This window comes from Hydra vulgaris, chromosome 09 (genome assembly GCF_038396675.1).
Source record: "Hydra vulgaris chromosome 09, alternate assembly HydraT2T_AEP".
Lineage (NCBI taxonomy): Eukaryota > Metazoa > Cnidaria > Hydrozoa > Anthoathecata > Hydridae > Hydra > Hydra vulgaris.
The window spans coordinates 29,188,709-29,199,753 of record NC_088928.1 but is presented as its reverse complement, the minus strand read 5'-3'; the positions used below and the strand labels follow the sequence as shown (position 1 = coordinate 29,199,753).

General features: G+C 28.8%; 2 protein-coding genes across 2 annotated transcripts; both read left to right on the top strand.

Moving 5' to 3' along the window:
* Positions 1 to 3,502: 3,502 nt before the first annotated feature.
* Positions 3,503 to 6,058, top strand: LOC136085069 (uncharacterized). Its single transcript, XM_065806412.1, has 2 exons — positions 3,503 to 3,621; positions 3,936 to 6,058. The coding sequence occupies exons 1-2, from the start codon at positions 3,603 to 3,605 to the stop codon at positions 4,706 to 4,708; spliced, it is 792 nt and encodes a 263-aa protein (XP_065662484.1). The 5' UTR covers positions 3,503 to 3,602; the 3' UTR covers positions 4,709 to 6,058.
* Positions 6,059 to 8,970: 2,912 nt separating this feature from the next.
* On the top strand, positions 8,971 to 10,261 carry LOC136085390 (52 kDa repressor of the inhibitor of the protein kinase-like). The gene is made up of 3 exons (XM_065806692.1): positions 8,971 to 9,235; positions 9,420 to 9,596; positions 9,639 to 10,261. The coding sequence occupies exons 1-3, from the start codon at positions 8,971 to 8,973 to the stop codon at positions 10,259 to 10,261; spliced, it is 1,065 nt and encodes a 354-aa protein (XP_065662764.1).
* Positions 10,262 to 11,045: the final 784 nt, after the last annotated feature.

Sequence of the window (11,045 nt, the reverse complement as noted above, 5' to 3'; positions counted from 1 at the left end):
CAAGCATTTTGTAGTTAAGAACTAAAAGGTAAATAAATTATATAGCAAATGCTAATTATTTTAAATTTGAGATTTCTGCACAAGTAAACAAATTCTTTTTCTTCACTACTATTAAACAAACTAAAATTAAAAGTCGTACTTAGTTTTACTGAGAATTTGTATTTTATTTTATTTTTTTTATTCTAAAAAATAAAAAACAGAAAGTTAATATACAACAAGTTATTGTAAGAATATGTTTTGTTAAATAAATTAATATTTATATTTGAAATTTATGTAAATATGTAAAATTCCGTTATTTTTATGAAAAAAATCTTATGCTTAACAAAAAAATATATTTTTATTTGAAACTTATCAATATTTGAGCTTAAGATATAAATCTTGATTATCATCAGTTTCTTAATTTTCATAAAGTCGTTCCTTATATCCGCCGCCATCAAAAAATTTTCTTGTGGTTCATATATTTTTTTTTTATCAACTATCTACTACTGAAACGAATGTTTTCAGTAGGAGGTAGGACGGTTACTAATTTTAGGCATAATGTAAAACCAGAAAACACTAGCATGTTAGTTTTAGTGAGTCAAAATAACGCAAGGGTTCCCTCTAACCTCAGTGATTGGGAAAAAACTTGCGAAGAAGAACCATATGATTTACCACATGTCACTACTAACTAAGAAGACTCACCAACAGGAAAAATCACATAGTCAAACCTGAAAAGACTTCTCCAACTCAATCAGATACTCAAACTGGTCCTGAACCTAAAGAGCAACAACAGCTACAGTTAGATACTCAAGAGAGTCAAAAGACTCTAGCTCAAAAAGAAGGGTATGAAAGGACTCATGGTGAAGACCAAAGACAAAATGTCTCTTTGTTTATTCCAATGACACTCCAGCAAAAACAAAGTAGAAGCAAAAAAGCAAAATTAAGTAATATAATGAAGTCGAATTGGAAAGAGAATGAGAAAAAAAGTACAGAGCATCTGAGTTTGGAAATATTTTATTTTGACAGATGATGAAATATCTGATGATGAATTTTTTATTAATAACTTGTTTGTTTAAACTGTAAATGTAAAATTTACTTATAGAAATACAAAAAGCAATTTAAAAAATCCTTGTTTAGTTTTTCGGTAACCAGCAAAAAAAGCGGTAAATTGTGATAAAAAGCGGTAAAAAGTGATAAAAATGGTAAAAAGTGATAAATGCGGTAAATTTGCGTATTACGCATTTTTATGCAAAATTACGCACTTTTACGCATTTTTACCGACGCACAGTGGAGTATTTTAAAGTAATAGTCGATCAAAAGTCGATTACCCACGACTAGCATATCTAATAAAAAAAATAAATAAACACGAGTTTAACAAAGCGCTATTTGAACTAAAGCGTAACAAGTCATGTAGATATGACGACATTACTAGTAATGTAGCTATCTATGTTATGGATAGTATAAGTAAACCATTATTTTATTTAATAGCATTTTCATTTGAGAATAGTATATTTCCTGATAAATTAAAATTAGCTAAAATTCACCCAGTTTTTAAAAATGGTGATTGTTCTTCTGTTTCCAATTACCGCCCTATATCACTACTCCCTGTCTTTTCAAAAATATTTGAAAGGGTAACTTTTAATAGAATTTATGATTACATGACATTAAATACGCTTTTATACAAAAATCAATAAGGATTTCAGAGATACTGCTCTACTGAACACGCTATTATCGAACTTTCCAATAAAATATCTATGTGCTTTGATAAAGGGGAACAAGTACTTAGAGTATTTATCGATCTCTCTAAGACATTCGATACCGTTGATCACGGAATTTTGCTTTCAAATTTAAAGCATTACGGCATTAAAGGCCTAACATATAAGTTCGTTAAAAGTTATCTTTTTAATAGAAAACAGTTTGTTGTCCTGGAGGAGTCAGGAGCTCTTGATATTGATTGCGGAGTCCCACAGGGATCGATCTTGGGACCTTTATTATTTTTAATATATGTTAATGATATGAATAAAGCTTCTCATAAAATATCGTCAATTATGTATGCAGACGATACAAATTTATTCTACAACAATTCTGATGTAAAAATATTGTTCGAAACAATGAACACTGAACTGGAAAGCTTTAACCAATGGTTTATAGCTAATAAGTTATCATTAAATTGTGAAAAAACAAGTTTTACTCTCTTCCATAAAATAAGACAATCAACTAATCTTCCATTAAAGTTGCCAAAACTGTCAATTAATAAAAATGAAATAAATCGAGTAAATTATACAAGGTTTTTGGGAGTAATATTTGATGAGAACCTATCATGGAAAAAACATATTAGTCTTATTGAAGCAAAAATATCATCTGCTATAAGTGTATTATATAAATCTAGGGCCTTTCTTGATTATAAATCACGCAAAATGCTTTAAGTGTATTATATAAATCTAGGGTCTTTTTTGATTATAAATCACGCAAAATGCTTTACTTCAGTCTTGTTGATTGTCATCTCTCTTACGCTAATATTGTTTGGGCTAACACACACAAAACTAAATTAATAAGATTACAGAGGCTACAAAACCACGCATGTAAAGCGGTTAACTATTTAAAAAGATTAGAAAACCCTTCCTCTGTAATGAAATACATGAATGTGTTAAATATATCAAAACTTAATTCGCTTCAAATATTAATATTTTTGTATAAATATAAGACTAACTTGGTGCCAAAAGTATTTTCTGATATTTTTACATTGGCGTTTTCACAAAAATACAATCTTCGGTCAAATAGCAACCATAACTATCAATTGGGCAGAGTAAAATCAGAAGTGTCAAAATTCTCAATTATTAACCAAGGTCCGTCATTATGGAATCAGTTAGAAAATAACAATATAAAAGATTTGAAAAGCACTTCCTCTTTTAAACGACAAATGAAATTGCATCTCCTAAACTTCTGATATATATGCGAGTATGTTTATATATGTGTGTGTAAGTATGTTTGTATATGTGTTTGTGTATGTGTATGTGTACATATGAGGATGTAAATATTAGTTTTTATTCTTCACCTAGTATTTTTCAGAAAAAATAATTTATTGTAAATTTACTAAAGTCATGTAGGCTTTAAATGTTATTAAATGTTACTGTAAATTATGTTATTGAGTTTTATTCTTCACGTAGTATTTTTCAGAAAAAATATTTTATTGTAAATTTACTAAAGCCAAGTGGGCTTTAAATGTTATTGCAAAGGGGCTCTATGAAAAGATTGTGGTGACACCAGTCATCCGTATCTTCTTTGAGCCCCTGTCTGTTTTATATATATTCTTTGTGTAACGTAAAAGTTTCATTGTAATTTTATTATTTTATTTTTATATAAACAGCGAACAAAAAAAAAAAAAAAAAAATTACAAAAATTTTGTAAAAGTATACTATTAACTATATATCATGAAAGATTTATAAAGGCTACATCACTAAACAACAATTTTAGTGTTGCCCACTCCCCCTTCCAGGTATAAAAAAAGTTTAAACTCGGACTTCGTGGGTACTCATTGTATTTGTATTTTACGCTTCCTGTCAAACGCAACCTTTAAAAGTATTATTTAAGCTTGTATGCTGTAAAATCTTTAATAAATCACGATGAACGTTGAAGAAGAAGGTATGTACATACAAAATAAATGTATAGTTTCTTCATTTTACTTAACAAAGTGAGATTTTTTAAAATATATATTAGAGACTAAAATTGTTAGATTTTTTTTTGTAAATACTATATTCAAAATTGTTTTCGTATATGAATTAAGCCGAATTTAGCAAAGATTTTTTATGTAACTTAAACATTAGTCATTCTAGTTAGCATTTTTGAAATAAAATGTTCCACATAAATCTTCCATTTTTTAAAATTTAATTTTGATTAAATACGACAAAAACGTTGTCTTTTGAATAAAAACTTATTTCTTTTTTTTTTTTTTTCAGAATCCCAACCAATGGTGAAAGAGATGACTAGAAAAGAACTCTACGATGTTATGAAACAATGCCAAAAGAAAAAAATTGATTACAAATTTGTGTTTTTAGAAGATCATCTCAAATTTATTGCAAAATGTACTGAAAATGAACAAAGTTCACTGAAAAAAGCCTTAAATACTTTCAAGTTTCATTTTAAACAAAAATGGATAGATTCTAACTACATAGAAAAACGTTTTTTGAAGCACAATAAACTATGGCTCATTGCTATCATAAGTTTACCCACCTGTATAATAAAAAGGCCTGGTCGACCATCAAAAGATTTCGAGTTGTTGAGTTTGCCAAGCAAGAGACGTAGAACAAAAGCTTTGAGAGACCAAATATCTTATGCACAACTAACCTATGCTGCCCAAATGAGTCAGCGTGATGCAGGACATTGTGATGCGTCTAGAATAATGAAAGATATTAGCTGCTCACCGGAAAAGGCAAACAAATATAGAGAAAACTTCAATTCCATTCAGACGAATGTTATAAAAAAACACACACCATCGGAAGTATTATCAATTTTCGTGGAAGCCAATATGACAAGGAGACAATATGAAATAATTCATGCAGCTAATAAAAATATTTATCCATGTTATTCGCTTTTGAAAGAATCAAAAAAACAATGTTATCCTCCACAAGAGTCAATGACAGTTTCAGAAACATGTTGTGAAATTAAACTACAAGATATTCTAGACCACACAACTAGAGGCTTGTGTGATGCTAGATGTTTGCTGCTGTGATGGCTCACAGCAGCAAACATTTAAACAAAAATTCCAAAATAGTACAGATAGTGACTCTAACATTTTTCAAAGTTCATTTGTGCCTCTACGGCTTATATGTCATATTGGTAGCCAGAAGATTATTTGGCAAAACCCTGTGCCCTCTTCTACAAGATATTGTCGCCCAATTCGAATTCGTTTTATCCATGAAACTAAAGACATAACAAATAAAGAAATCTGCTATGTAGACGATCAAATAAAAAAACTTAAAAAAAACTGAAATATCGATGTTTTTAGGTGGTATTATACATATAAAGCATACCTTGGCATTTACAATGGTTGATGCAAAAGTATGCAATGCTGCAACCAACACGACATCTACTATGAGGTGCTATATATGTGGACTAACATCAAAAGACTTTAATAATTTAACCATAAAAAAAATAGATAATCCAGATGCCCTTAAATTTGGTTTATTGATATTGCATACAAGGATTAGGTTTTTCGAATCTTTACTACATTTATCATACCACATTACCATAAAAAAATGGCAAGCGAGAACACAAGATGATAAAATAATTGTAGCTGAAACAAAAAAAATTGTTCAAAACAAATTCAAAGAGAAAATGGGGCTGCTGGTGGATATTCCAACTGCAGATTTTGGGAATACTAATGATGACAATACATCAAGAAGATTTTACTCAGATCCTCAAACCTCATCCTGCATTACAGGAGTTAACATTGGACTTATTAAAATTTGTAGTATCATTTTGGAAACCTTGTCAAGTGGATATAAAATAGATATCAAAAAATTTGAAAAGTTTGCAGAACTTTATGTTGAAATTTATGGATGGTATCCAATGACTCCTACAATGCACAAGATATTGAGACATGGTGCCACAATAATTGATCAAGCTATACTGCCTATTGGTCAATTATCGGAAGAGGCGGCTGAGGCTCGAAACAAGCACTTCCGTGATTATAGACAGAATTTCTCGAGGAAATTTTCAAGAGAAATTTGTAATAGGGATATCATAAAAAGACTTCTGTTAAGTTCCGATCCTTTGTTGAGCAGTGTCAGAAAGAGGCTCAAGAATAAAAGAAATGCTATTTCCAGTAAGGCATTAGAGTTCTTGCAACCAGAAACATTGAACGAACTACAACAATATGAAGAGGAGGCATCTAGCGAAATTGGATCAGACTAATGTTTATTTTTTATCGTTTTTTAAGTATATTTTTTTTATTTTATGTTGTTTTTACCTTTATAGTAGGGTTTATTTCACCTTTAAAGTATGTGTATTTGTATATTTCCTTTTGTTTAAATTTTTTGTATTTGCATCACTTTTTTTAAACATTTTTACTCTTAAGGCATTTAATGTTTTAATTGAAGTTTAACAGTTTATATTGTTTAGTTTTTTTTTTAATTTTTTTTTTTTTTAACTTCTTTTTGTATGGTTTATATGCAAAAGTGTGTTTTGAGTAAAAAAAAACCTGCACAATTATTTTAAATATTATATTATGATTTCAAACTGCTTTTAATTGTTTATCTAATTGTTAAAAGCCATAAAATAATTTTGATCAACTTTTTACCATAAATACTCCACTGTGCGACGCTGCGGTAACGCCGATGCTTATTACAAATAGTCGATAAAAACTACCTATTTTGCAAACATTAGTAAAACCGTTTGTTAATTGTAAAATTATTTTACGAGTAAAAAACTTGATAACTTGATAATTGCCAAATTTTCGTGTAGTGATTTTATTCACGTTTTAAACTTTGTTTAGATTTAAAATAATAAAAAAAAGTATTTATACACTAAAAATTTTCATTTACATTTTAAACGCACGAGTTTTCACGGGCCATTTTTTTGCATAGAAAAATAAGGCCTTTAAAACCAGGGAAAAAAAGAGCGAAAGTTCGGAAAGAAAATTAGAAGAGAAAGAAATAAACTTTTAGATTGCATTCGTTGAACAAAAAATAAGGATAATTTATTATCTTTTTGCATGCAGTTAATTTATTTTTAAATCTTGTGACTTTCATAAGAGCTAAATTAAATAATTCTGAACTGTATATTTTAATTGTGGCGAGCTTAAATTAATTGCTCGCCACAATTGAAATATACAAGATCATTTGCATCTAACTGCTAACCATCAAGAAAAAGAAAAGCGCGAGTAAGCTCTTTCTACTTATCTTGGAAATCACAGAATGAATTTATCGAAGAGTGCGGCAAATTCGTGGTTTTAAAGGTTATTTGAGAAATTCAGAAATCAATATACTTAACCAATATACTTAATCAATATACAATATACCATCATTACAAATAACACTCCTGATTCTGTTCACAGAGAATAAATTACTTTTATATTTCCTTTTTTTGTATTGCGGCAATAATTAGCAATGGGGAGTCACAGGGGCGGATCTAGGGTACGTCTAATACGTCTTAAGACGTACCTAAAAATATCAAAAATATAAATTATACTATATTTGATTATTAATTGAGTTTTAAAAAAGTATATATCTTTTTTACTGAATTGTCAACTCAATAAGATTTAAGTACTACGCTTGCGTTTTACATTTACGGGCAATTGTGAAATAAAAATACCAATGGTTCTTGTTTAAAGCGATTTTTAAAACGTATATAAAAGTATCTTAACCGGAGGTTTAAGAAATTCTTGATAAATAATATTTACCTAAACAGATCAATAGACGTACCCAATTTTATTTTAATATAAAATTAAAAATCTTTTTAAATTTTTATTTAGCTTGTTAAAAAAATAATTGAAAATTTTCTTTACTTATAACAATTTTTGGACGTACTTAATACCTAACACCCTTAATAAATTTTTGACGAAATCTATTGTTTTGCAATCATCAGGAGGTAAAAATAATAATAGTATTCTATAAGTGATAAAATACATCAATAGACGTACCCAGTATTATTTCATTATATTATTTATCTTTATATTTAATTTAGTTTTCATTATTTATTTTTTAAATATTCTGTTTTTTTATATAAAAAAAACACTGTCAGACGTACCCTAACACATACACCCTAATATACATACGAATAATTCAAAATATTCAAAATTTGTTTAATTTTTAATGTTCAAGCATTAATTTGTCTGTCCGAGTACTGATTTAAAATGTCAATCAATCAAGAAAATAAAATTTTATTTCGAGGCCAAACATCAAGATAGTAATCTTTTATTGGATAATATAAAAAGGAAACCAATGGAAGTCTCTACTCAACCACCATTATCATTATCAAAATTTAGTAAAATTACATGTTGTGAATCATTTTCTTTACCGTCCAATAATTATGATATTGGTTATTTGGTTTCTAACTATACTAGTTATTCAAATGTTGCAAAAACCTTAAGTAATTCTGAACTTCAACATTTAGTTAAATCTGTTTTTGTACCTTGTAAAACATATTCTTTTCCTAAAAATCTGAATGGGCGAAGTTTTCAATTTATGTGGATGGAAAAATTTCCATGGCTCACATATTCGAAAATATTTGATGGAGCCTTCTGTTTGCCATGTGTACTTTTTGGGTGCAATTTTCCATCTGAATGTAGTTTAGTCGAAAGATTATTTAGTAAGCCTTTTGATCGCTGGAATGAAGCTTCTCTTTACTTTCAGATACATGCATTTGGCAAAACCAATGATAGGTCTGTCTGCAGAAATAAAAGCTTACATGTAAAAACTGCTGAAGTTTTATTTTCAATGTCGTCCATTTGGTCTTGTAAAACAGAATCAATAGATATTACATCTCAAAAAATAGTTCACTCACAGATTTCTAAAAACCGACAGTTATTACAACCTATTATTGAAACAATTATTCTCTGTGGACGTCTTGGTCTTTCTTTACGAGGCCATAGAGATGATTCGGAGTTTCATCCTGAAAATGGTGAGTTTTCTAATCATACTGTAGGTAATTTTATTGAATTGTTACATTTTCGTGTTAAAGCTGGTGATAAAGTTCTTGAAGATCATCTTAAATATCATCAACGAAATGCATCTTATATATCTAAGACATCACAAAATCAGTTGGTAAGGTGTTGTGGAGAAGTTATTACTGACACAATAATAGCAGAAATTAAAAATTCTAAATATTTTTCTATTATTGCTGATGAAGCTTCTGACAGTTCAAATAAAGAACAGATTCAAAGTTTAATATAAGCGAAGAATTTATCAGTTTTTTACATTGCACAAATGGTGTTACTGGTGAAGGATTATTTGATATTTTGTTAAAAAGTATTTCAGATTTTCTTTAGATATCATGAATTGCCGAGGACAGTCATATGATGGTGCTGGAGCAATGGCTGGTCATACCAAAGGATTGTCCTCTCGCATTTCAAATCTAAATGAAAAAGCTTCATTTGTTCATTGCTATAGCCATAGGCTAAATTTAGCTATTTGTGCCTCGTGCAACGTACAATATGTTAAGAATCTTCTGACACATGTTAAAGAAGTATCATATTTTTTTAATCTTTCACCTACGAGACAACAAAAGTTAGAGGATCGAAAGTACTGTTCCATCGGCTGTTAAAAAAAAGTTAAAAGATGTTTGCAGGACACGTTGGGTGGAAAAAGTAAATGGATTAGACACTTTTCAAGAAATTTTTATTCCTTTGGTCTCTTGTCTTGAAGAGATGTCTTTAAATGTCAGCTAGAGTTTTAATCACTCAACATCTTCAAGTGCATTGTCTCTTCTGAAACTAATTACAGGTTTTGATTTTATTGTTGCTATGTGCATAACAAGAAATGTGTTTGACTTAACTCTTCCCATAACGCGAATGTTGCAGTCAAAGAGTAATGATGTTTATGATGGTTTAAATCTTATTCAGGCGTTGAAAGATGTTGTATCTTCACTTAGAAATGGAGTTGATCAGCACCATCAAATGTGTTATGAATAGGCTTTAAAAATTGCACAAAATATTAATGTAGCCGAAACAAAGCCAAGAACTTCCTTTATTTCCAAAAACAGAGATAATACACCTTCCGAATCTATTTCTGATTATTTTAAGTTTGTTATCACGATTCCTTTGTTAGACCATCTCAGTGTTGAACTAGACACAAGGTTTGATGATACTACCTTAAAATGTTATAAAGCACTTGTGCTAGTTCCTAGAAAAATGATTTCAGTAGTGCAATGTTCTCGTGACACCAGTTGGAAAGACTCCATCATATCTTTCAGTGACTTTTATGGAACAGATTTACCGAATCCGCTTGCTTTGTCTGGTGAGCTTGATTTATGGGAAGCCTTCTGGTTAAATTTTAAAGGAGATATCCCTTCTAATATTTCTGAGACTTTAAAAGCGATAAATTTTCCTGGTTTTGAAAACATAAAAGTTTGTCTAAAGTTACTTGCTACCTTTCCATTAACTTCATGTGAGTGTGAGCGGTCATTTTCTTCGCTTCGGCGCCTAAAAAATTACATGCGAAGCACCATGGTTCAGGACCGCCTAAATGGTTTTGCATTAATGAATATTCATACAGAGATAGTTATAGATATAAAAAAAGTCATTGATAAGTTTGCTACTATTAATCGTAGATTAACTTTTAAATAAAATTGAAATAAATATAAAATATATTTAAAAAAAATTTAAAAATATAAAGTTTAAAAAAATACAAATTACTAAAAATAAAAACAAAACAAAAAAAGTCATCTTTATTTGCGACTGGTAAAAAAAACCCGGCTATTTTCATAGCCACAAATCTTTTTAAAACATTATTTGGCATAAAGAAATTATTGGCATACATCGCGTTACATACGTTGGTTTCAGATATATCGTTGTTGCTGTTATCATTCTTTGTAAATGCTATATTATAATAATTATAGTGTAAACGTTTTTATTTTTTGAAGTTTTATGTATTATACAAGTTTAAATAGAATAAAGATTTTAAAACTTACTTTTGCTATGCAAAATGTAAAACTAAGATTGCGGCATCTAATTTCTTTATATAAAATTCAATATTTATTATTATAATAAGTAATTATTTTGTTATATTTATATTTTTTATGTTTGTTACAATATAAACATAATATATAATTATTTACGATAAAAATATAAGATGTGTAAAATGTGTAAGATTATAATTTAAAAATGGAATGTGAAAATATTAAGCTAATTTGTGAGTATAAATAAATCTAACTTGTCAATATAAATAAATTTCTAAATTTTATGTAAATATACGATTTTACTATGGTAAGATGTCCTAGTAATATCCTTGCGTATTTTTTTTATAAATACAGAGTTGTCACTAGGAAGAGCGGTGTCTAACCCCCCACCCCCTACAAAAACTTTATTGAAAAATTAGTCGGCAAATTTAGACTTGTATTAGGCAAGTTTT